The 27,221-nt window shown below is 42.6% G+C and overlaps 1 protein-coding gene and 1 long non-coding RNA gene across 2 annotated transcripts; one reads left to right on the top strand and one right to left on the bottom strand.

Moving 5' to 3' along the window:
* The first annotated feature begins 291 nt into the window (after positions 1-291).
* LOC26531705 (uncharacterized) lies at positions 292-1,565 on the top strand. Its single transcript, XR_011416826.1, has 2 exons — positions 292-678; positions 741-1,565. It is a non-coding gene; the product is annotated as an uncharacterized lncRNA (long non-coding RNA).
* A 673-nt stretch (positions 1,566-2,238) lies between these two features.
* On the bottom strand, positions 2,239-27,221 carry dnr1 (defense repressor 1). The gene is made up of 4 exons (XM_002050035.4): positions 26,474-27,221; positions 5,096-6,069; positions 3,485-4,102; positions 2,239-3,415 (listed from the first exon to the last, which is right to left on the bottom strand). The coding sequence occupies exons 1-4, from the start codon at positions 26,558-26,560 to the stop codon at positions 3,145-3,147; spliced, it is 1,950 nt and encodes a 649-aa protein (XP_002050071.2). The 5' UTR covers positions 26,561-27,221; the 3' UTR covers positions 2,239-3,144.

Raw genomic sequence — 27,221 nt, 5'->3', positions numbered from 1 at the left:
AATTCAAAGTATCGATTTATTTATGTAATGGTGTGCACAATAGCATTCTGTTGCGCGGTCAATTTGAAGTGCATTTTTTAAATGTAGCTCTTACCCTTAAAGTTAATCTCCATAACCATAATTGAATAGCCGACACAAACTATGCTGTGGACACTCTAATCTATAACAACAATTTTAGGAAAAAATTTACAAATATTTTAATTAACTTTTATTATTATTATTATTAACACTTTTATTTATTGCTAGACAATTGCACAATAAATATTATTTTCTTCCAACACATTAACGAATCAGGCCAAAATGCTGCTCGCTGGAATAAATCAAGGTTTTATTTGGCTCTTATTGTCATGTTTTTAAAATTTTGAAACAAGCGCTTTGCGGTGGGCGATATATTTTCGATATATATAATCGGATGGTATCGAAAATAACCAGTGTGTACACCCTCTCATCTCTATATCGAGTTTAGCAGATGTGGTGGCTGAACGATAGGCACAGACTTCGATAAATTGCGCGCCAACTTAATAGGCTATTCAAAATGTGAGCAGGCCAGTGAAACTTAAAAGTTTACATATTGTAGTACTTGTTCGTTATACGTCAAAAAATCAAACAAGAGCAAAATTTGTTCAACTTGCTGCGAAATGAGAACAAAACCTATGATTTTAACATTGCTATTCAGTGGTAAGTTTTTCATAATTGTGATTCAACGAATTTTGTAAACCTCTTCAAAAAATTTACAACAGCTTTGCTGCTGCACTTAGAGGCAGTCGAAAAGGGCGTAACTGGAAACCATTTAGATATCAGTCGTATTGTTAAAGTTCTCAGAATTCCAGAGTCAAATGAGTACCACATAAATAATATGCACAACATGAGAAAAACAAATGAAGCCAAGACTTTCAGTTCAATTTTACGCAAATTCAAGTTAAGAAATCGCACAAGTTCCCACACTTCCGCATTTAAATATTTTCTGAAGTTCCGCACGCATCGTGTCCGTTTCACTCCAAGAAAATTTCTGAAGCGCTTCAAACCCAAAAAGGAATTCTCTCAAACACATAATCGGGTTAAATTTGATACTTTGCACATTAAGCCCCATTTAGCTGTGCTCTCTAAAGTCTCCCAGAATCCAAGTGCATTTGCGAAAAACAATTATATTGTCTTACAGGGAAAACTTCATCAGATGCTGCATGGCAAACACTTTTCGCCAAAACTGAGCGTTGTCAAGCTGATGTACGCCATAGTCGATCGATTTTGTGAGTCAACATCCACAAATCTCCATCGATGCTGACTAAATGTGATATCTCCTCCTTTGGCGCAGAGGAAGCCCGCTACAAGCTGTTGCCCCCATTGCCGTGCAAAGTCTCGCCATTAGCTTCCAGTTGGATTCAAAGTCAGAATGTGGGATCGGTTACAATGAGAGTGGGAGATGATCGCATGAGGGACAGTTTGATGAGACTCAGGATCATGTATATTTTATTTACGATATTCGAAACATAACAAAACAGTTGAGAGAACATTTCAACAACAGAAAATCGCAAAAGAAACAAAAATAAATTGACAATTAAATCTAATTAGAAAGTGTTTCGACTGCATTTGTAAAGCTTTTCCGTTTAGAACTTAAAATCAATAATATTTTATTTACGATATTCAACAGTTGAGAAAATTCCAACAGAAAATCGCAAAAATAAAATAAAAATAAATTGTGAATTAATTCTTCGATATGTTTGTCATTTCCGGTTCTAATTAGAAAGTGTTTCGACTGCATTTGCAAAGCTTTTCCATTTGAAACTTATTATCGTAAATATTTTATTTACGATATTCGAAGAGAAGAGAAAATTCCAACAGAAAATCGCAAGGAAATAAAAACAAATAAAAAAATTATGTATCCAAAAAAATTTGTAATATTTGTTTCTAATTGGAAACTGTTTCGACTACATTTGCAAATCTGCCGACAAAATAAATGAATCCCTATCAGATCTTCTGTAATCCAACCAGTTGAAACCCAAGCTAGTCTATTATGCTCTTGCTCAAATGCATTTGTCGATAGTTTTTAACTGTATTCTAAACCGATTTACCTGAAAATCTATTCCAATTAGTCCAACTATATTATTATTGTTCCCTCAGGATTTCTCTAAAAACTAACTTGGGGTAAAATAATACTTTGCGGCAATTGTGGAGGCATTGATAAGAACCGAAACGAAATCAAATCAAGTGAAATCAAGTGAAAGTAAATAAATACGTTGATTGTATATGGTATATAACATGTTAACATTTATTATTGACTACGTTTAATATCTGCAGCAGAGAAACGCATTTTGCAGTTAGCAGGTACTTAGTACTAGTTGTTGTTATTGTACGCTTGTCTATCAACTATAAACGACTATATATATATATACACATCTTTTTCAGATATCTATATATATATATATATATATAGACACATATGAGAATTGGGGCTGGGCAAAGTTAGTGTTAAAGTGTTAATAAATACTAAGAGTTTTAGGCATTTGCATTATATATATAAGTATAATAATAAATACATCTCGAGCTGCGCATCGTATATATATATAGACATATATATGTATGTATGTGTTTAGTTCTAGAGTAAAATGTTGTAAGTAACCGACTTGGGTAGCCGCTGTTCCTTGTTAACTTTTTAACTTGTTAACTTGTATTTTCTTTTTCTATATTTTGTTTTTTTTTTTTGTTTTTTTGTTTTTCTTGACTGAACAGGGCCCTGTTGTACATTCGCATTAGTTTTACAGCTATAATTATGTATAGGCTATATGTATATATATGTATGTATGTATGTATGTATGTATGTATATGGGGCATTACGAGCTAAGGAGGCTAAGTAGTTAAGTCTTAGTTAGGGTTAAATAGCACTTTATCGTCGCATGGTTCATATCCATAAAATACTTGAGTAAAGATACAGAGAGTATACGGGCTAAGGTGTGTGTTTCAATGTTAAACACTAAATTTTTTGGTTTGTTCCCTCGAAATTGTATATTAGTGTATACATATATATATGTATGTATATATATGGTCATAGATTCAACACGAGATCAGGATCACGACTGCAAGGTCAGATCAGACAATCGGCACGCAGACCCATTCCATCAGCCGGAACAGCAGCGAGCACAGCCAATTCTAGGCAGCCGTTGTCACCTTTGGCGCTCCGCCAGGCGGCGCAGCGGCTGCCTCTGGCGAGGATGTGGCCGGCGTTGAGCTGTCCGGCTGCTGCTCCAGCTGCTGCTCCAGCTGCTGCTCCAGCTGCTGCTGCTGGTGATCCGCCAAGGCTGGACCAACGATGCTGCTGCAGCTGCTGTTCGCCAGGGTCTGGCTGGTGCGCAGTTCGGGTGGCAAATAGATTTTGACTACGCTGGTTATTTTCACGCGGCAATTGGGGCAGTTGTTGCACCTGGAGCGAAAAGCACATGTCAATTAATTAGTTAGTTGATGAATTAATTAGGAATTAATAAGGACTCACCTAGCCGCACACTGCGCACAGGCAATCACGTGACAGCAGGGATTGAACACCGTGTTGATCGCACGATCCATGCAGATCTTGCACTGCATGGCCTCGTGGATGCGATTGTCCACGCAGCGCTCAATCGCCGCCTCACGCGCCTCCTTCTCGCGTATGGCCAAATCTATCTTGCCGGCCATGGAACCGGCACCAACACAACCGCCAGCGCCGCCATCTACATCCAGGCCGGGCTCACAGCTGCCGCTGGCATCATCGATGGCCGCCATGGCGGCCACATCGAAGCCGCGCTCGTGCAGCTTGCGGCGCGCCTGATCGTGCACCTCGCGGCACGTGTGCTGTATATCGAATACGTAACGCTTGCCCAGCTCCGTGTCCTCCTTGAACATGGACGCAATGGTGCCCTTCAGATCGCGGGTAAACTGATTTGTCACCACGCAGCGCACCTTGTCGCACACGTAGAACGCGTGTCGCTCCGTTATCGAACGATAGAGGCCCGCGGCAATCGGCTGCTTGGGCAGCTTGATCTCCAGCTCCTTGCGATCGTTGTGGTCGTCCACATACTCCAGCTTAAACGTGCGCCTCAATGACTTGGCAGCGGCAATGGCACTGAACGGGATGCTGCAACAGACAAATCCACAACAATTTCAATAAAGATTTTATCATCTAAAACAACTTGAGTTGAGTTCAACAAGCTTTAAGAACTATGCTATCAGAACTATTTTTGATTGTGATGGAAATATCTATCGAAAAAGCACTTGAACTAATTTGTGAAAGATCAGTTGAGCTTTTCTAGTCGCATCTTGAAGCTTTAATACACTTGCAAAGCTTGAGCTTTTCTGCGCTTTAAATGCACATTAAGCTTTAATATGCTTACAAAGCTCTGAACTAATGATAATCTAATGTGGAAATAATCATAGCATAAAAGCTGGCTTTGACTTGTTTTAAGCTACGGAAACTCACCTTGAGTTGAGTTGAGTTCAACAAGCTTTAAGAACTATGCTATCAGAACTCTTTTTGATTGTGATAGAAATATCTATCGAAAAAGCACTTGAACAAAATTTGTGAAAGATCAGTTGAGATTTTCTAGTCGCATCTTGAAGCTTTAATACACTTGCAAAGCTTTTAACTGAAACTTGAGCTTAATACGTTTGGAGAGAGCTTTGCGCTTGCGCTTTTCTGCGCTTTAACTGCGCTTTAAGCTCTGAACTAATGAATATCTAATGTGGAAATAATCATAGCATAAAAGCTGACTTTGACTTGTTTTAAGTTACAGAAACTCACCTTGAGTTGAGTTGAGTTCAACAAGCTTTAAGAACTATGTTATCAGAACTATTTTTGATTGTGATAGAAATATCTATTGAAAAAGCACTGGAACAGAGTTAAACTAACTTGTGAAAGATCAGTTGAGCTTTTCTAGTCGCATCTTGAAGCTTTAATACACTTGCAAAGCTTTTAACTGAAACTTGAGCTTAATACGTTTGAAAAGAGCTTTGCGCTTGCGCTTTTCTGCGCTTTAACTGCGCTTTAAGCTCTGAACTAATGAATATCTAATGTGGAAATAATCATAGCATAAAAGCTGACTTTGACTTGTTTTAAGCTACGGAAACTCACCTTTCTTTTTCGTCCCCGCGTATAACGGTAATGCCATGGGCGCCCACTGCAATGTCGCAGCGGGTGGCGCTCTCGTTGGTGGTGACGCCGCTGAAGAGCTCCTCGCCGTAGCCGCTGAGCTCCTGGATTTCGCGCAGTAGCCAGTACTTGGCCGACTTGGGCGGCATCGGCAGCTTGGCCAGCTTGCTGTGCTCGATGGCAATCTGGCGCAGAAAGTCCGACGGGGGCTCGCTGTCGCAGGCATTGGGTAGAATGATATATTCCTCGTACATGCGCAACGGATTGCTGGCCAGACGCTCGTCCAGGCCCGAGTGGCTGCTGCTGCTGTTGCTGGGGCTGCTCGAGCTGGAGGATGCGGATGCGGATGCGGATGCGGAAACTGACGCCGATGGCGATGGCTGCAAGTTGTTGTGGCTGGAAAGGGTTGTCGTCGTCGTTGTCGCTGATGGCGCAGCGAGAGCACAGCACTCGATATGCTCCACGGACTTCTGCTTGGAGAGGCGTCGCTTCTTGAAGCTGAGCACATGCTCCTTCTCCTTGCGCTGCTGTTCCAGCTTGTGCTGCTGCTGCTGCGCCAGCTGCTGCTGGGCCAGCTCGCGGCGCATCCGCATCGGGCACTCGGCGCGCAGCGCCTGCTCATTGAAGCGCAGCCCATCCGCCTGGCAGAGCAGCGCCGCCAGCTTGGCCGCATTGCTCCAGTCGTGGGCGCACAGTCGCGCCTCCAGCAGATCTCTGCGCGCCTGCATATAGAACAAATTGCGTACGCTCTCCTGCAAAATGCTGTGCACCGGCACCCAGAACTTGACGCGCATCGCCAGCATCAGCTGAACGCCGCTGCCGCTGCTGCCGCTGTCGCCGTGCAGGCGATTCCTTAGGTTATACCATTGTCGGGTGCGGGACTCCTTCTGGTTGGGCGTCCACGGCTCCAGGCCGAAGTACTCCATTTCACAGATGATGCCCAGACCCTTGCATACCTGCAAAGCAAAAAGGTTCTTCACATTTAGTTGAGGCCATAAAACAAGCATAAATGCTTATAATTCGCAACGTGTTATAGCGCTGGCAAAGTTCAAAGGAAACTTGATGATAATCGACTAACTAATCCAATCTAATCCAGTAATATCTAATCTCTCGACTGCTTTGCAGCTGAAATGCCTTGAAGCTTATCAGCTGCGACCAGTCGACAATGTCCTGTCAGTTGTCCTGTCTGCGGGCTTGTCAAATTCAACATCGTTGCTATGACAGCACCCAACGACAACTGCGTCTGGCAGGATGTGTGTCTGGGCGTGGGCGTGCGGCATGATGGAGGGAGGATAAGGCCTCGGAATATTTGCTTATGCAACGAGTGTGTCATCATTGCGAATGGAACGAATTCAAATGTTTGCTGCACATCAACAACAACAACGACAACAACAAGAACGGCTCCAAGGATTCTGCTTTGGAGTCGCCTGCAACTGGAACTGACTAAGGAATATCCTGTTAAGTGAAGCAGTTCACTCAAAGCAAGTATGCTTAACGAATTTGTTTTCAATGCAAAGACTTTTAATTTAATTTGTTTTTTTTTCCATACTTATAAGCTCTTGCAGACCCTTCAGCTGAGCTACCCCATGGCACAGAGCCAACTAATGGGTATAAGCCCAATCGACTACGAAAACGACAACATAACCAACTGCAAATCAGCAAAGTCCAACCGTTGACGCTGCTGTACGTTTGAATTAACTGCCAGCCATCCAGCGTGGCATGCCACGCATCCCCCCAACCACTTGCCCCATTCTCCCCTCTACCCATCCTGCAGCTTTGCTCGCAGAGGCGGCTTGGGTCAGCGATGGCAAAAAAAAAAAAAAAATGCGAGGCAAAATAAATTGAAATTTGCACAGCTCACACAAATTCCAACAACAATTTCTCAGCTGTGTCAACACGCGCAGAACCGCACCCCCTCCCCCCCAACCACTCACCTCCCTACCCTGTCGCAGCAGCACTTTGCATAATGAGGCAACTTCTGCGCCAAGAGGCATGCCGCCAGGTAGGCAGCAAGGCAACAAGTTGCTCCCAAGGAGTCACGCGTCAGCGCCTCGCACATTTTCACTTTCCAATTAGACAGCCGCAGAATTTCAGATGAACCTTGTGTGTGTGTGTGTGTGTGTGTGTGTGTGGGCGTGGCTGGAATTAGCCCTGGCAAAAAGTGCGCACAAGTAGACACTTGTGAACAAATCCCGGGCATATTAACTACCATTACAAGCACAAATCCAATAAGAACATGATGTGGATTCAAATTGGATATTCCAATTTGATTTGCATCTCTCTTAAAGCAATCGGAACTAATACAGGGTATCTCACAGCGAGTCATAGGAGCAAAAGACTTATTTTATGATTTATTTTCAATGGGATTTTGTGACAAGCGTTAATTAGAAAAATATTTTCCACTCTGAAGGAAATTCTTTCATTGCATAAAACCAATTATCGAGAATGAATTATTTAGGAGATTAAAGGAAACTAGCTTCAATTATTATTATTATTATTATGTAATAAATATTTATCAATGCCTAGCTGTGCTAATTTATTTAGCAGGACAGGTGTTTATCTGGAAATGCTAACGTAATTGCGTTCATTTTCCCAATTATTTTGGCTTGGACAGTTATCTAACTAATTGGTTAAGTTTCTGATAAATATTTAATTATATTGATGCCAATAAACAGGATTTATTGTTGCTGCGAATTGTCAATCAACTTCTGCACACATTTCACATTTCGATTGTTCGAAATCTTTGATTGACGCAGGTTCTCGAGAGGCTTCATTAGATGGATGCAAGGCAGCTCAAGTGGCCGCCCCATAACCCCTCCCCAACCCATGCCCTTGGCAACAGCAGCAACAACAACAAGTAGAAGCTGTGACAACCCTGGCAGACACTTCCACTTCCGGCACAAGCTGCGGGAGGAGAGGTTTGACAAGTGGGAGATTGTGTTTGGGACTTGAGCTACAAGTGGCAGGGCGAGTTGCATGTAAATGAATCTGCCAACTGGATTATGCGTAATTAATTGCGTTTTGCATGCGAGACAAGCAAAAATCCCCACCCCTTCCACCCAGTCAGCCAGGGCAAGGCAACTCGCAACTGTCAACGGCATTTGGCAGCTTAATTAGTCGATTGTTTGTATCGCATTCACGAGTGCATTCACGAGTGCATTCACGAGTCGTTAGCTCGATGATGACTGAACGCTCGATTGCGAATGCGACACAGATGAAAACTGTAATTAAGTTAATAGATCCGAAGACGGGCAATAATTACAAATCCATACACAGCAGCTGATTACAAAAGATGGAATTCCAATTAGAAACTGAACGAATCAAGGTTGCATTCGCAGATGAAAAGCCAGAAACCAATTTAACATTCCAATTAGCCAGAAGACCAATCGGACTATGTTAATATTCAGCTGAAGCACATTTGCCAAAAAGAAGTTGAATCCAAATCCAATTGGTTTCCTTTCAAACAAAAAAAAAACTGTTTCTAGCTCAGTTAATGTCGTTTCTTGTCTTTGGGAATGTTGCCTATGTCATTTATTTTTAGATACAAAAAAAATAAATTTCGATAAAATGAAGAAAATTCATTTTATACATAATATACTTTGGGTAACTTGTAGAAAATATTTAAATACTTTTATAATTATTAAGCATTTCGCATTGTTGTTGTTGTTGTTTCTTTGTTGAGCGCGAAACGTGGCAAATAGCTGAAAGGTAACGGCAACAACAACAACAACAATTGCTAAATCCATTCAACACAAAAACGTTGCCATCGACTGCGACGGCGACGCCAACGGCGACTGCGACGTCGCTAGCGAAGGTGCAAAGTCCACATTTTATATATATATATATATATTTTGTTCGTTTCGTTTTGCTAAAATTAAATAAAATGCGAATCGCATCAAAGCAAATGCGAAACGTGAACTTATTTTTTTCTCAACAAAAGCCGGCGACAGCAGTATGTGTGTGTGTGTGTGTGTGTGTGTGTGTGTGTGTGTGTGTGTGTGTGTGTGACTTTAACTGCGAATATGGAGGAGGGGGCGTACGATTGGGCGCGGATAACAAAAGCTGCATAATTTGTATACAATTTGTAGCAAGATTGTATAATGCCACGCCCGCTGTGTGGGCGTATGACGTCAGCAGCAACAGCAGCAGCAGCAGCAGCAGCAGCAGCTGCAGTGATTCCTATCACATTCGAAAATTGAACAGTGCCCCTAAGGTGACACAAATTGAAATGAAAATATTGCCCCACGGGGCCGTCACAGTCACAATTTGGCATTTATTGCATTTCGTAATATGTACATGTGCCTTTACATTCACAGGCACATATAAATGCCATGAAATGTTTTTTGTTGCTGTTGCTGACGCTGTGTAATTTTATTTAGTACGTAAAATAAACAAAAACACCAGCAACAGTCTCTGCTAAGGCAACGGTTATTAACTTTTTAACATGCAATCAACAGACGCGAACGCATGTTTTAACATTGTTTCAAGAGCCCCAATCTTAAGAGAGCTGCAGTCAAGAGAGTTGCGTACGGCTTTACAACTGTTCACAAAGGTAAACAAAACGGAGCATGCAAAGAAAGAAAAAAATACAAGTGCTGCTGAGGGGAGCGAGTAAGAGAGTGTCGCTCTCTGCAGCAGCAGCAAACACAAACAAAATTGTAAACGAGTGCGAACGAGAGATGGAGGTGGGGGCTATGACTCGTACAACATGCTGGCCGGATGAGCAGAAAACCCGACCATTGCATTCGAATTGGACTTTGGACTCGGGCCTCTGAAATGCCGTTTGGACTTTGGACTCGCACTCGTACAGTGAGTGTTAATGTTGTTTTTGTTGCTTTTGGTGATCGGTAGCGATGCTTTTGCTTGTTATGTTTGTGTTTTTTTTTTGTGTGTTTTTGTCTTTGCCGTTTGTTGTGGTTGTTGATAAATCGCCATAATTGAAAATATTTTAAGCGGTACAAACAAATCAGAGACCGAGAAACGAGCAAGTGCCATATGATGCTTGAAAACAGTAACTGACACGATGCTCTGGCTCCAGCGCCAGTGACGTCAGCCGAAGCAGTGCTCGCCGGCTATGGACTTTGCACTCCAAATTACAGTTCGTCTCCGTCTGTATTAAAGTGCGTGCACACATGTAAAGAAATATATGTACATATTCAAGTGAAAAGCCACACTTGCAATTGAAACTAATTTCAAATGCTCGTTTTGCTTATCACCAAGCAACAAAATATTTGATATATGTATGTGCTTAAAATGCATTGCGACGGCATTTCGAAACGATTGCAGCTGAGCAGTAAAGAATGTTAGCAGTAAGAGAGCGTAGGTGAAAAATTAGGCGGGGACATGTCTACATATTTATGTAAACGTCTAGGCACATAACTGTTAAGACCTCCAAGTACACATATATGTATATATATGTATGTATGTGTGTGCATTTTTATGTACAAGCTAACTGTATACATGCTCATCTTTAGTCGGACCTGATGCTGCTCACGTCGCTGTCGCCGTCGCCGTCGCCTAATCGTGCTTGACACGTTGGCGGTTCAACATTGTTCAACTCTCTCGGCGCCTTATAAAATGAAAATAAAATAAATAAATACACAGCAAAAAGGCAAAACGAGCGGCAGACACAGCCGCTGAAAAGACCCCCATAGATGGTTAGAATTGCTGTTGTTGTTGCTGCTGCTAACTGAGCACGCGCTCGTCGAGTGATCACCAAAGATGACGATGATTACGCCGCAAAGGGGGGTGTGGGGGGGGGGCGCAGCTTGCGCTAATAGAAAAGGGGAAGCCGCTTGACAGCGACTGCAACTTGGCAATGAGAGCGTAGGCCAAAGAGAGGGCGGCGAGCGCGGCTAGCAAACAGGTTCAATGCATTCAGTTTGATTAGCGGCAGGGAACGGGTTCGTGCGGCTGGGCGCTTGGGTACTTGGGGGCCCTGGCGCAAGAGTTCTGGCCAATAAATTGCACTTAATTGCGAATGTACCGATGCACGGTAAACTTACGTGTCTGGCCAAATCACGTGCTGAGCGTGTGCCCCCCCTCCCCTCCGCAAATGATAACCATTCTAATTGAGGCAATCATTAAGTGATCTACATATGTAGACAGACATCTAGAGTTGCATAAGCTCTTCGAAATTATCATAAACGAATGTCAGAGAAGGTTGCAAGCCTGTGAAACTAGATAGAATGAAGGCATGCCATATCCGAAAATATATATGTACATACATACAGACATATCAAGGTTGCATATGCCAATGGAAAATCATCTTTGAAGGAAATCAGTAGAGGTTTTTTATTCCCTGTAAAAATGTCATATGTATGTATGACACATGCACGTACATACATGTGTCATGTAAGTCTGATTAGACGCTTATTAATTGGAGTCTCTGACCCAAATGACTTTAGTTTATTTTAAGCAAACTCAGCGCATTTTGTTGTTAGGCATACATTTCAAATTAATCAGCATAAAATACTTAATAAATTGTTGCAAGCTCAATATACAGTGCATTTTATATGTATGTGCGTATGTACGATCTATGTACATATGTATGTACATAATATCTTCTCAGCAACAGAATCCAATTTCACTTTCGATTAGTTTAAAGTGCCCTGTTAATTCTCATATTCTGTTGTTGTATTTCAACATTTGCTTATCGCGCACTGTAACATGCCCTTTCTCACTCCTCCTTGCACATTTTGATTGCTGTCTAGCATTTGGATTTGTATTCGCCTTACTACTTCCCCTTACCCCCCCCCCCCCCCCCCCCCCCCCACCATTCTGCCATTCTGCTGGGCGTCTCTCTGCGTTTTCGTCACTGTTGAAAATAGCTCAAGTTTTGTTGCCATTGCTGCTGTCCGCGTGCGGCTTGTTCTCTTCTTGCATTTGCCTGCATTTTATTGACGTGTACGTGTGTGCGTAAGCATGCGTTCATATGCATGTGTGTGCACGACCGACTGACCATTGGACTTTGAACATTGCACATAAATTTTATTGCAAAATGAGACTGCAGAGCAGCAACAACAACTATAACAGCAATACAACAAATACAAATACAAATGCATGACTAAAAGGTAAAACTGTAGAAATACAGAACATTTCAAATTAAAACAAGCAAGAGGTTCTAGTCGGGAGCTCCCGACTAGGGAATACCCTGAACCCTCTTCCTCCAACATCAAATGCATATGTCAAGTTTGGAGACTCTAGCTCGGCTATTGATGCTGATCAATATCAATATATATATACTTTATGGGGTCGGAGATGCCTCCTTCTGCCTTATACCCATTTTGAATGGGTTCAGGGTATACAAAAAAATCCCGCCCAGCTGCGATTTATGGCATAATTGAGAAGCTGCCCGCGCTTGCATTGACATTGATGGATTTTAATGAACGGAACGGCAGCGGGCATCGGGTGGGTGAGTGTGACAAAGGGCACGCACAGGTGTGTCTGTCAGTTTTCGATGTCCTGTTGTAGACCATGTCCCTGGTCCAAGGTCTGCCTGCGCGTATTTGTTAACTTAATTGAGTTTCGGTGAAAGCTTCGTATTGGCAGCGGCTGCAGCGGCTGCAGCGCAGCTTTGATTTCACTCGCAAGCTCTGCCTCGGTTTATTGGAGCAGCAGGAGCGGCAGCAGAAGCTGTTAAGTGTCGTCAGCACCTTTTTCATTTTTTTTCTGTTTTGTGGGCAATTACGTACAAAAAGATACCGTTACACTATGGCTGCAGTTACCGTTGCTGTGGCCCCAATTCACAGCATGCGCCCAGCGGGCAGCTGCTTCACTCCTGACGCACCCGTGCGCCTCGCCTCGCCTCGCCTCGCCAAGCTGACTGCGCTGCACATTTTAAAGCAGGCGTAATGAACATGTAAAACTCGGCCCGGCTGGCTACGTGACTCTGTGCACAGCGGCGCAGGCGACTGTGGCAGCGGCACAGCAAAATGATGCTCGCCAAAACAACGGCCACAGCAACAGCAGGCGACAGAGTTTAAATACGCAAAATTCTTTGCCCATTGCAGGGCCCATAATTTTGTGTATGCGTCATTTTCTGTGGCGAAATTGCGGAAAAGCCAACTCCATAAAAGACAAGCAGAGGTCCTGAGCGTGCGAGAGCGACGTTGAGTGAGTAAGTGAGTGTAAGTGCGAGTGTAAATTTGAGTGCGTCGGCACGTGTGCGTGTGTGTGTGTGTGTGTGCAAAGCAAACAACTTTACAGCAACAAATTGCAGGCCTTACAAAAGAAGCAACAACAACAAGAAGAAGAGCAGAAACATGAAAGCGCATTAAATTATTACGCCCCACATAAGAGCCAATGAGTGGGAACGAGACAGCTGATAGAAATAAAGCGCTGACAGTGCATTTCGTAAGGAGCACTCACTAATTAGCATGTCGCATTCTCAATTGCCAGAACGTGACGCGAGATTGGCCAACTTTCGGTCATTTCATGTGAACTTTGTCAGCCGCTGAACTTTAGCTGAACTTTGGCCCAGCTGTATGCGAAGGAGGGAGCAATGAATCGGCATGCTTGTTAAATTTAAATGCGTCAATTCATTTTGCAAATACATTATACATTATAGCTGCTGATTATTATAATTAGCAAATATTTTTAATTATTAAAAATTTAAATTAATCAAATATTTACTAAACTGATACGAAACAAGGCAAACTTCTTTTTGAAAAATCATATTTCTTTAATGTGAACTAGTTCGCTCAAAACAAAAGTATATTGCCGTTAAATGAACTTGTTCTGCCGTTACAAATGTGAAGTCTTGCCAGAGTTTTTTGTTGCATAACTGTGGTAATGTTTGTTGCTGAAAATCACATCACATTTTGGCCATGATAAATTACATTTTGGTCTGCCTAAACGAAATGCGCAAAACTTTGCAAATGTACCAAACAAATACGTAAATACATATGTATGTGAGCATGTATTTCATCTGTGTGTGTGTGTGTGTGTGTGTGGAAAAACTTTGCCGCAAATGGAGGACTATTCAGTGCACACATATTCCAGTTCTACGGGCCTTACATTCTAAAATGCATGCACACATTTCGTACGGATGGATGATGTGTGCTGTGCACCGAGGCGGATGGATATAGTCAGTGTGACTTGTAAATCAGAGGTCAGGGTCTTGAGGCGGCGTCTCCAAGCCAAATGAAAACGAAATGCGACTTGCGCTCCTTGATGGGGCCAAGTGTAAAGATGCCCCAAAAGCGGCAAACGGCTTTTCTTCCTAGTTGCAATGGCTGCCAACGTTTTTAGTGCATTTTTGTCATAGCCAAGATGCATAATACGATTATATTAAGCTGCACTTTGCCAAAGCATGCAAAATGTACTAAAAACAGCTAAGAAACTAGCCCAGTGGGGCATAGTCGACAGTAAGATACCCAGCAATGCGAACTTCTTACGGAAGTGAACTCTAATTATCAACATTTAACATCTATGTTGCTTGAAAAACGTTTACGAATAAGACGCAAAAGGGAACATACAAATGCATGGGTAATAGTCGACCGTGGGATACCCAGCAATGTAAATTGCTCACGGGACTGAACTCTAGTTCTAGTTCTAGTTTGAAAAACGTTTACGAATGAGCCGCAAAGAGGAACTAAGAAATGCATTGGGTTCCTGTGAGCCACATTGATTTTTAGCTTTAGCTCACGAGGTATTTCGACACGAATGTAGGGGGAATATGTGAAGCCTTGGAGGCGGCTCTGCTTTTTGGCTGATGGCGCGCTTCCAAATTGTTGTCACACTCAAAATTGCAGATAAAATGCTGACGACAAATGCAAATCGTTTTAGCGCCAGCGACCAGGACTCATTTCCAATTTGGCAAAGTAGTACAAAGCACTTATGCCTGGTCGAGAGAGGCGAAGTGAACAGTAATACAAGCCCATAACCGAAAATATTGGCGTTAAAAAAAATAAACGCCCACAGCTGGCCAAGTGGGAGGCAACAATACATATGCATAGGAAATATTTATATGGGCATATCTGTTGTCCTGCAGCGCAGTAGCTGCTGATGATTTATCCTGCTGCCGCTGCTGCTGCTGCAGCCTCTTGACCATGGCCAGCGCACTTGTTTACCCATAAATTCAGTTGGCAGTGCGGCACACAAGACAATCTTTTTTGGCTCCACACCAGCAATACACTCGAATGTATTTCAATTAAGTTATCAAATACACACACGAGCACACGAGCACACAGATACACTTGTTGTCTTTGTATTTGTAGCTGTATCTGCAAGGTGAATTTGTATTTAGTATCTGCTGGATTTGGCCGCCTGTTGCCAGGTGCTTGGCCAGGTGCCTTGCCGTCTGCCTTCTATTGATTTTCTGCCGTTTTTTTTTTTTTTTTTTATAGTACCGCCAGCGTCTGTGTGGCACCTAAACCTAAAAGTCGCACAGCAATTCATGTTTGCACCTGATCATTTTGAGTTTGATATGCAAACAGCGCCAGGCTGTAATAATACATCGTTAAATCCAAATCCCTGCCCGATAGCACGAATTGGATGGGCCCAACTTGTGGCTCGGTCTTTTGCGTTTCGTGCACGGCCCTCATTATTCCAGTTGTAATTGTGCGCGACCTTGTTCCCCATTGGTTAACATTGACGACAAGCCGTATCGGAATCGCGCGTGTCACGCCTTCGCATGCCGTGACCTCCGAACCCACGGTCTGCCCCTGCCCAACAGTTTGGCCTGTCTATCCGTCACTCGCATGCTGCAGGCCATTCAAATGACTTGGTCATCGCAGTTAATGATGCCTGAACGCCAAAGTCAACACAATTTGCTCGACCAAGTGGGCGCTACCCCTCCACGAACACCGACCCCCCTGTCAAGCATATGCCAAATGGACATTTTCACTTCGATTAAAATGCGGAAATTTGCAATTTAGCAGTGAAACAAGAGGGGAAACAGGCGGGCAACCGACGATTAGACGTTAAAGAACAATTTGGCGCAGTTTTTAGGAAATCGTAAGCTTCATTTAAAATTTTGTTAAAAATCCTTTTTTTTTCACATTCTATCAATAAATTCAATTTGAATGGAATTCTAATAATGTTAGTATAGTTGCCATATATCTAACTGAAAGATTTTTCTAAATTATAAGATGGAAAAATGTATCTCAGTTTTCTGTCACTTTAAGTTCGTCTTATCCAAGCCCCAAAGGAGGTGCGTGTCATCAATTTAAATTCTCATATCGAAAATCTCTAAGCTTGTTACCATCTAGAAATGTGAGATCCATTTGCCTGCCCTACTCGTCGTGTATATCTTTGCTCCGACTTTGTTTACTCGACCTCATAAACTTTTTGTTTGCCAAAACTGAACACGACTCGTTTGTGGCTCATTGAGATTGTTCCCAACAAATGGATTTGTCTCGAATCGAAGCCAAGTTTGGCACAAGCTCTGAGCAATCTAACGTTCCAAAGTCCTCCAAATTGTACTTTGGCTGGTTGCGTTCGTAAATCAACAAAACGGAAATGTAAATATTTACAAGTTAATAAATAATGCACGGAGAGTATCAGGTTCGCACTTGAAACTATGTAGCTTATTATATGGATTTACAATAGTCAATTTGTTTTTTTTTCTTTTTATTATTCTTTGTTTTTTTTTGTAATTTGCATTCCCATATAATAAATAGCCTTTTGCTTGTTGCGATTATTTCCTTGAAATCTCGCTCAAAAGGTCACGTTTTTTGTTTTTTTTTTTTTGCTGAATGACACTTTTGTCCCTTTTGTGCGAGTCGCAAGGTTTTTAATTAATTATTTACAGCATTTAATTAATTTCGCTTGCAGGTCGACACAGATCCCTTAAAGAGGGCCAATTAAATGGGCATTAGCTGCATTTGTTGTTGTTGTTGTCGCATAGAAAACAATGCAAATATTTTCCAAATGCCGCAAGCGTTTTTCCTCTTCATTATTTTTCCTAGTGGGCTTAAGAAAATACAAATAATTGGATTCCAGTTTAATTAACATTTCTGTGTCGCCCAGCAAGGCGCTGGCCTGACCTTGAAAATCGAGAATTTGCTTTATTCTCCCCCCTCTCTCTCTCTCTCTATATATATATATAGTCTATTTGTATAATCCATTGGATGCTTTTACTTAAAGCCAGTTAGGAGCTGAGCCTTTTGTATTCAACGACCAACCCCGGCGGACTTCAGCTAAAATTGCTTTCTTATCGCGGGGGGCCCATCGGCATTTCCGCTGCCTTGTTTGTTTTTGTATTACCGATTTTCAGCAAAACTATATGTATATATGCATGCATACGGCGCAAGGAAAAGCTGAAAACCACATGAAAAACAATAAAAGCCACGGTATAAAGCGAAACAAAGGCGAAACGCTGCCATTAGAGACACATCAAAATGGCACTCACGGCGACAGGGTGGCAAGGGGAGCAGGGAATCTGGAGTGGAGCAGAGGATCTGGAGTGGTGCAGCAGGGTGTCAAGGTGCGGGATTGTGAAGTGTGTGTGTGGCACGGGCTGGCGGCATGCTGCAGGTGCTGGCTGTTGCTTTCGTTTCGGAATTCTGTATTCGACAACAATAACAAGGCATTGAATGCATTGCCATTGTTGTGGTTGTCGTTTGCGGTTTTTGGCTTCATTTTCACGCAATTTATTGTTTTCGACGGCCAAAGCGATTCCCAACCACCCAACCACCCAACCGCCCAGCTAAACCACCCAGTTAGCCGCCCAACCCACAAGCTAAGCCGCAGCACAATTTCTGTGCACATTTTTTTAAAGCAGGCGCCTTGTTTTTTTTTTTATTGTTTATTATTGTTCTAAGCGATGTTTGCCCGTTCAAAGGGTGTCCAAAGGATGTGGCGGGGAGGGGGAAGGGAGGGGAGGTCTGGCTGTGTTTCCGCTGCAGCTTTGTTGCTGGTGTTGCGCCCCGTCAGGTTTCTATGGCTTTGCCGTTTCCTCTTTGCCAGCTGCAGCGCCAGCAAAAGCAGTTCAAGGATATTACGAGCACGAGCCAGCCAGGAACAATGGCCACGGATATATATGGGCACAACTACGAATAATACTCGTAGCTCTCTCCTCACCTAGCCTAAATGTTATTATCATTTGCAGCAGCAGCAGCAGCTACATACATTGATTCCCCTATTGATGCCGGCTTGGTTCGTCCAGGTTCTGGTCATCATCATAAAAGTATTACAACCCAAGTGCCAGCCGCCAGCCAGTCGAGCTGGACAGTGGTACGAGAGTGTGTTAAGTCAGTATTTGATTTTGGCTTCAACTGTTTTCAAATGTGTTGCAACATTTCATTGGAGGCCTGTGGCTTGGCCCAGTGTGGCATAGTTGCACAGCGTGCGGTAATTGCATTAAGTGTCGGCTTAAAAGCCTGCACAGACCCCCGAGCAAGGCTCAGCCAGTACAAGCCAAAGCTGCCTTGGACTGCGGGAGGCCATCGTCATCGCATTGTCGTTGGATTAGCGGTGCTGTTAAGATCGCATTGTCGTTGTCCGTTGGCATTGTCGCCCGCACAGTCATGGCTAATTAGCCGGGGAATGGCCGCCAGCTTGACCAACCCAGCCGCACCCACTCATCCGACCCCTGCCTCTCACTTGGCTTCGTTGCTTGGCTTTAACAATTAATCGATACAAAGCGCGCTTTTGAGTCTCGCACGTCACGTGCGCCGACTTTATTACAGCGCGCAAAAAGCTGGCAGGCAACCTGCTAACCTCCCAACCACCCACAGCTGCGACTGCGGCACGCGAATATACTTAATTTCCTTTTGATTGGACGCAGCCGGCGGCGCCTACTCACGGCGATTCCGCCAGATACATTTGGCGGGCGCATCGCCAAAGCCAGCACCAGGCTGTAAACATAAATTGCGCAGCCTTGGCAAGGACACGCACTAAACATGGGTGCGGCAGGGCATTTGGCTACAGGGCAGGCAGGCGGGCAGGCGGGAAGGGGGACAGGTGCACGCACAAACCAGCTACTGTCGCCAGGCGCTGCCAGAGTTGCCGCTGCTTGCGAAATGGAGTCCAAGCATATTTGAATTTAATTTAATTTTTTTCTGAATATTGTCAGGCAGAGAATTTTGGCAATTGATTGCATTCGAACGAGTTCAGGAAATACTTGCAACTCATTTCCATATACAAATCGACCGAGTTACATGACAACCCTGGCCAACCCTATTTGAGGGTCCTTGTGAATATGCTAGATTAATCGAATTTAATTTAATTTTTGGCTGTATATTGGATATTTGGGCAATTGGTTGCATTCGAACCAAAGAACTTTGCATGTTCCGGAAATACTCAGAACTCATTTCCATATACAAATCGATTGAGCTACATGACAACCCTGGCGCCACAATGCGTCGCTCTGTCTGTCCCTCTGTCCGTCTGTCCGTCTGTCCGTCTGCCTGTCTGTCGCCCAGTTAAAGCCCAGTTGGTCGCTTTACATTTGGGGCTAGCAAATGGGAGTTTTGGGTCGCTCCGCATGACCCACAAAGCTGCAGTTGATAGACGACTCTGCTGCAATGAAAGCGACAGCTCTGTGCAAGTGCATGTTGATAGAGACGAAGGATGTAGGCGCTTGCGGCATGTTGGCCAGTTGTTGCAATTAATTTTGAAATTGGCCAACGTCAATGAGGAAGACAATAAATGCAGCTCCGCCCGTTGTTGCACTGCGCGTGCAGATTAAATTGTTTGGAAAATTCAATTCGATTCGGCAGGCAAATAATATAGCAAAAGGAAGCTAAATTATTGAAATATCTTGTCGAATATTTTTTTTTTTTTTTTTTGGGTCAGCCTGCTCGGAAATCTACATATCATATGCACATAAATAAAATGCATATCTGTGGGCATATTCGATTAGGCTTGGGCAAATGCAAAAATGGAATTTGTTGTGCTCTGATTGCAGCAATCAATGCAAATCTACTGGCCAATACTCGCAGTGCGTTAGCCAACTGGATTTCGAATGTTCGCATGCTAATTAAATCGCACAACACAATGTTTCAACACAAACAACAACAACAACAACAATTGAACAATCGCAAGAACAGCAACAACAACAAACAAATTGCCAGCAAATGAATTTAAGCATAACAAATTTTATGGCTGCTAAAACTTGAAGTGCAAATTGTTAAATAAAATGTATATATTGTTTAATTATATGTATATATATACAATATTTGTTTTTTTGGTTCCCCTACTATTGCGCAGTTCGAAGTTGGGTGCGGAAAAAATGGTAGCAAGCCGTACAAAATGTGTATCAAGTAAATACTCTATATTATACATGCACATGAATATATATATATATTTGGATATATATATATATTTGTATATGTGTGCGTGCGTACACATGGGAGCCGTCATCAGCGTGTGTTTAAAATTTATGGCAAAAACTTGTTGGGAATATTTCTTGTTCTTTTTATTTGTCTTATTTATTTGTTATTTTCGTTATGGAGCTTACCCGCAGAAAAACATAACAAATATCACAGCCTAAATAAAGTAAAACCGCTTGAAAATTTAAATAAATAATATAGTATGTTGATCTTATGATCCTGGAGGATGGCATACTTGAAATTCGCTTGGATATTATATCTATAAAGAGCTCATAAGCAACTATCTATGGAGTCGCAATTTAGAAAAGTATCTGACAGCTATCATGGGCAAGAATTTGACTGTGCAAATAGAATCTTATAAATATGATGTTTGCTTAAATTGTTAACAACACTCGACGGCAGTTCAACTGCAAGGCGAAATGTCAACAATAACACCAGAAAGCCAAAGAGACAGCCAGCCATAGATACATATAACTACACAGCCAGAAACAGATACAGATACAAATACGGAGACAGAGACAGAGACAGATACAGATACGAATGCATATGTGAGCACACAGTTTGTCAAAGATACATATGAATATACACACTTGTATAGGTAAATCTCGTTTGGCGTTTTTTGCGTTTTAGATTTTTTTGTGTCTGGAGCTTGGCACAATAACAATAACACCTACAGACCCGACAGCAAAAGAAGCAAAAAAAAAAACCAGCACTAAGAGAAGGCGGGCAAAAAGAAATGTGTGATAAAGGCCAGAACAGAGTGCTACAGTTGAGCGTGCGAGACTAGCAGATACTCCTTGAATAACTTCTGTGCCTCAATTCCAAGCTATAAGAAATATTCTTGGACTACGCGTTATGATTAAGGTAGCTTTTCTCAAAATGAGATCGATTTTTAATATTAGATATAGCATACGAGAAAGTTATAGTTAACGGGTTTATGCGCACGAGCATGGCTGGGGTCGAGGGTCAAGGCTCGGTCAAGGCACACAATCATCATACCCCTGCTGTACACCGTTTTAATGGGTATGGCATTTTGTATAAACTGCAAATATCGAGTCACAAATTGAGTCGCTGAACAAAGTTTTAAGCTCCTGCAATGAGCATTACGAAAAGTTGTTCAGGAATTGATCAAGCGTTTGGGGCCAAGGCCAATTGTCAGCTGTAAACTAACTAAGCCAGCAGAGCATTAAAATTAATTAACAAATAAGTAAGGCAAAAAAAAAAAAATAGAAAAAATAAAATAACAATAAATGGTGACATCTGCTGCACATTGTGCAAAAAGGCAGCCGAGCCGAATTGCGTCTCACAAAATTCATGCAAAGAAATTATTTACGATTATTTATCATTTACGCTTTGATTGCTTCGATATCTTTGCCTTTATCTGTTCTATTTCGTTGTATTCGTGATCGTCCCGGTTCGGTTCTGCTTCTGACATAAGACATTTCAGGTTTGCTTATCAGAGAGCGAGCGATAAATACGGAGGCCAACGATACTCAATGCTTGTTGTGCTAATGATTTATCAGCGTTTGCTTGTTTTGTTCTGGTTTTTATTTTTAATCATACATAAATAAATACACACGCACACACACACACACACCAGCTAGTTCATAGAACTTGTGTATCCATCAGATACAGATACAGATACGCTCTCCTTGGCAGCCATGTGCCAAGCAAAAAAAGTAGGCGTGATGGGCGCCTCCTTCTTTTGATGGCTGTCAAGCAAATTGGCCAGCGGCAGCTGCTGCACTTGACCCGCTTGCCGGGCCACTTGAGATGCCTCATCAGCTCTGGGATTTTGTCGTCGACGCCTTTGCCTTTCAATTGTTGCCACGCACTTGAGCCTGCCTCCTGCGCACATACCTCAGCCATATGCTCCTCGCATCCTTGATCTATGCAGCTGCAACCCGCCCACGGCTAACAGCGCCGGGCACAAATATAATTACACCCAACAAGTTCAATTTGGAGCACAGTGTGCGCTGTCAACTTGCTCTGGCAATCTGATATGGCCTCAGTCAATAGAATACCATGGATGCAATTGATGATTGATGTCAGCTAAATGAGTGCGAGTCTAGATACAATGGTATGAAAGGTGAATCAGTATTCCACCAGCTGTTATAATTCCCTTGGAATCAGCGTGAAATATAGGCACTCGTGTGTTTATTCCTGGAGAAGATCTAATTTAAATGCAGACTGTTTCACTCTCACATGGATGAATCATAGAAACTGTGTTTCGCGCCATTCGTTAACTTGATTTATGTGTGTTTAGGCCGTGAGTCGTGCAAGTCGATTGATTAATCATAATTCTCTCGAGGTACTCGAGTGACGGCAAATGTGCAGCGTCATGGCAATATTTGTGGACTTTGCGCCCTGCAGTCATGGATGCAGTTCGATTTCGATGGCAGTTGCAGCACATTTTACTCGGTACTCGGAATAAGTAGCCACTCGAAACCGCGAAATGTAATTGCCTGCAGTACAGTGGGCACACGCTAAGCCATCCGATACGTTTCTCAATCGAAGTGAGTAATTACAAGAACTGTGCTTATTGATTTGGCAAGCGCTCTTTCATATCTAATATCAATTGTTGACTTTGTGCTGGCGCCTTGCAGCAGGCTCCACTGTGGCAACAAGTAACAGGTAATTAGCAAACTCATTAACAAGCTGCGAAAACTGTTGCTGGATGTCGCCCATGGTGCAGGTCGAGCCAACACATCATCCACACCCGACCATCATGTTGCAGTTCGTCTGGCACGAAACGGAACTCTGCCCCTCCCCTACCGCCCCCGCCGGCTAACTTTGAATGCAGTTGAATTGAATCGCCGTAACGAACATTTTTGTAATTTGCCTTTGACATGCAAGCGGGACTACACAGAACTTTTGCCATTCTAAGGCAAGCTTACGTGTAATTCAAATGTGTGCCCGCCTTCCAAGCCCCGCCCGTCGCACTCGGGTTCAATACCCACCAGCGATAAGCGCAGCCGTTTTTTAAATTATGCAATTCAAAAGCCGATGCACAGTTAAGCCAACCAGCCAACCAGCCACCCCTGCCACCTTCCACACGTTGCCATGGGATTGCCGCTTATCTGGCCGGTGCACAGTTCATTTGCACCAGCTGCTCCTAATCTTGATCGGCTCAAGCCTCGTTTCGAGGACAGAAGGCTGATTGCCCGATAGCCAGACTGCCGCGCACGACGAGCTTGACAAATGCCCAAAACACCCGGCCAAATTCCAGTTAGCCAGCAAATTGCAATTGACATTGGCAGCGAGAAGCTAAAGAGAAGTTGGCAAGTGTAGCTACTTGCACTCTGGCCCTGGCCACGAATCTGCAGCAGGCGACGGAATCTGCACAGCATTTACAGCATAAACAATTTCAGTCAGAGTTCATGTTTAAAAATAATTAAAATATTATTGTGCTGTCTAGAAACACAACAACTGTTAAAGTGCCTGTCAAAATTTGACAGTCTTTCTTGCATTCATTAGGAAACGGAATATATCTGCACAATTTAGTTAAGTTTTAATCTAAATAAACTCTGTGATTTGTGATTTGATACAAATATTGTGACTGTCCATTTTGCGGGCAAAATGAACTTTGGGCCATGTTCAGGTGCAGTTGCAATTAGCACGGGAATCACACATGTCTGCAATTTTATTACGTCTTAATTGCTTATGGAATCACGTAGTGCACCACGCCCCCCGGCCGCCTCTGGTCTGACACAACACTTGAGAACGGAAGTTAATTGGCTGTGAAGTGCTTTGCAGATATATTTTAAATGCGCTTTAATTTCGCAATTGGCTGGAAATTAATTAAAAAACGACTTGCGTAATTCAATTAACTGGCTTTCATAGCCTGCACAGCCTGGGAAAGGGGGGGGGGGGCAGTTAATGACTTCATCGTTTGACATCGTCATAAATCTACGCCGGACACTCGCTGATTATCAGTATTACAAGAGCGTTGTCATAGCTGATAAGCCGTGACTAAAAGCCAAAAGCCAAAATCAAAGTCAAATTCGCTTTGATAAGAAGGCAAATCGAGTAAATCATAAGCGCTTCGATTAAATATTAACTGTTTTAATGCGGCAAATCGTCTTTGTGACAAAGACAAATTCACAGCAAGTGAATACTGAATAAGTTATAAATCAATCGCGTGAATAATCATCATGAATAAACCAGAACGCAACTCGACAGATTTCAATTTAAATTAACATTGAAGTATAAAAACTTTGCATCTGCTCGATTATCTGACGAAATGTTTGATGCAAAATTGCATCAGGCAGAAGATGCACAGATTTATATTTTTAGGGCTTTCTTTCGAAATTTAGCTTACACATGCAAAGACCTAAAAAGTTTTCTACTTGAAGCCAATTTAGTTTAGGGCAAAAAGAATTTTTGAAACTGATTCAAGTCCAATTTTTTAGCCTATGCATTTTAAGATAAGAAGATGAGTTAATAAATTTATTTATTTTCTTTGACTATCGGAATTATACCCTAAGTTTTTTTTCATTTTTTTTTTTGAATAAGTGTCCAACTGCGTTTTGTAAGCGCTTTTCGCGCTAGTTTTGGATGTTGATGGCTCAGATACGCGATAAGATATGGCAAGAGTGCCATTAGGTGGGCAAAAACAATACAAACTTAACGAAAATATTTACCATGGCTTTCAACCTGCTGGCGATAAGAAACTTGGCAACGCGATGGACGAGTCGGGCAAGCCGAAGGAGTCGAGCATTGGTAGTACACATATTTACACAGCCATTTGCTGATACGCACACAGCCATACGGGCCTATACATATGTGTGTACAAATGGAGTATGTATTATAGTCTTTTGATAAGTTGCGTCTCTGATTAGATTGCACACAAACGACGAAGAAACTGGCTGAACTGAAGCCTATTTGGGGCTGGGCCAACGCAAATACGGCAAAAGACTTAATTAGGCTAACAAACAACTCGAATTGCCGAATTGGGCCGTAATCTGAACCAAAGTCAAGCGGCTAAATGAGGCACAAGACGTTAGCCGAAGGGGTGTAGCCAGTGGTGCGGGTGGCTGTTGCTGGAGGAGGAGGGCGCGTTACCAACTGCAGGGCGTAACAGAAGCAGCGAATCTCAAGTGTTTGCTTGGGCTGTTTTCAAGTAGGCGCCGCGCACTTGGACATTGAACTGTCGTAAAAACCCATATGGCATATGAAACATATATATGTGCATATATCTGCCATATAATATACGCTTCGGTGTAAGTATGACCATATATGGTGTGCCCCCAGCTGGACTTGGCTCCCTGTACTACGTACTGCTGTGACCTTGTTTTTCCACGCATTTCAACTCATTTTTTTTTTCTACTCTTGGTTCTTGGGGCTCGGCTCTCGCTTCTCGCTTCTCGATTCTTGATTCTCGATTCTGCCGTGTCTTCTGCGCAGTGAAATAAATAGTCGGCACGCCCTCGAACCCAGGCAGCAGATGATAAGCAAACTTCGCAAGCGAACCGCTCAAGACCCCATACGACTCCATGCGGGGGGTACGAGGCCTCTCAAGGGCATCTCGCTCGGCATTTTGAAGCGAATATAACAAACACGTAAACAACAAATTAAGCTGAGCACTGATAAGTACAAAAAAAATGACACACTGATAAGAAACATTTGAAACATGAATAATCAAAATAGTTTCCACAATGCAAAATGTCAATTGCACTTGGCAGAAATAGAAAAGGCAAAACTTAATATTAAATAGTTTTCAAATAGTTATTGTAACTGAATGGGCAGAGCGGGAATAAACTATCGTAAAGCTACAACGAGGCACAAATAGGGGCATAGAAAATAATAAAAAAAATAAAAGGGGTTCTCCTTGGGTTAAGCATAAAATCGGGCATTTTCTCAAATATGGAAAAAATGTTATTTAAAAATACGCGTAAACAATCAATTAGCTATGCTTAATAGCACATTTGTTTTCAGCTGGGTTCAATGTCTGTGTTTTATTTTTGAGTTTTAGCTATTTTTCGATCTGCAATTCAAATTGTGCCACTTGCTTTTTGCCGTTTGCCGTTTGCCGTTTGCTGTTTACGCGTATTTCGCGCAAAGTCCAAAGACTTGTGCTCACCTTTTCGAGGCATTCTTGGCCGATGGCTTTGGGATCCAATTCGACCGCCTGTCGGATGCCGTTCGGCAGGTCCACAATGCACCACATGTTAAAGGCTGTTTCTGATTTGATTTCCTCGACTCCTTGGTTCAATCAAAACAAAGAAACCCAACAAACAGAAAGTAAAAGCTGTTTGTGGCTTTTCTTGTTGTTGTTGTATTTGTTGTTTTTTCTTTTATGTTTTTGTAATTCTTGCTTTTTTCTCTGCTTCTGCTGCTGCTGCTTTGCTTTTGAGCTGCTTCCGCGTTACGAAAACACGAAAACCAATTCCAAGTCCGTAAACGTACAAGGCGTCAGCTGCGCTGCTGGCGTTGGCGTCGCAGTTGCTGTCGCTGTCGCTGCCCGAGCTACAGGTTGCGTTTAGCCTGGCTTTAGTTTGGTTTTGCGTGGGCTTTCAGCTTCTGTTCTATTGCAGTTCTTTTTTTTTTATGGTGCGTACTTAATTTGCTTAAGTGATTTAAAACTTTGGTTATTTGTAGACATTTTAGCGGCACCGCACGCCGTTTTTTTTCTTTCACTTTTGTTACAGATATTCGCTTCCCTGTCGAAATATGTTTAAGTATATATATATATATATATTAGCTTTGTTTGTTGCTGCTATTTTTGTTAAACACGATTTTTGGCAGACGCCGTTGCCGTTGACGTCGATTTCAATGCAGAGCTAACTGCTGATTTCCGTCCGTTCAACGCAAAGTTCCCGATACAATTG

The sequence above is a fragment of the Drosophila virilis genome, chromosome 5 (assembly GCF_030788295.1).
Source record: "Drosophila virilis strain 15010-1051.87 chromosome 5, Dvir_AGI_RSII-ME, whole genome shotgun sequence".
NCBI classification, from domain to species: domain Eukaryota; kingdom Metazoa; phylum Arthropoda; class Insecta; order Diptera; family Drosophilidae; genus Drosophila; species Drosophila virilis.
Note: the sequence above shows the minus strand (reverse complement) of the source record. Positions and strands in the feature narration are given on the sequence as shown.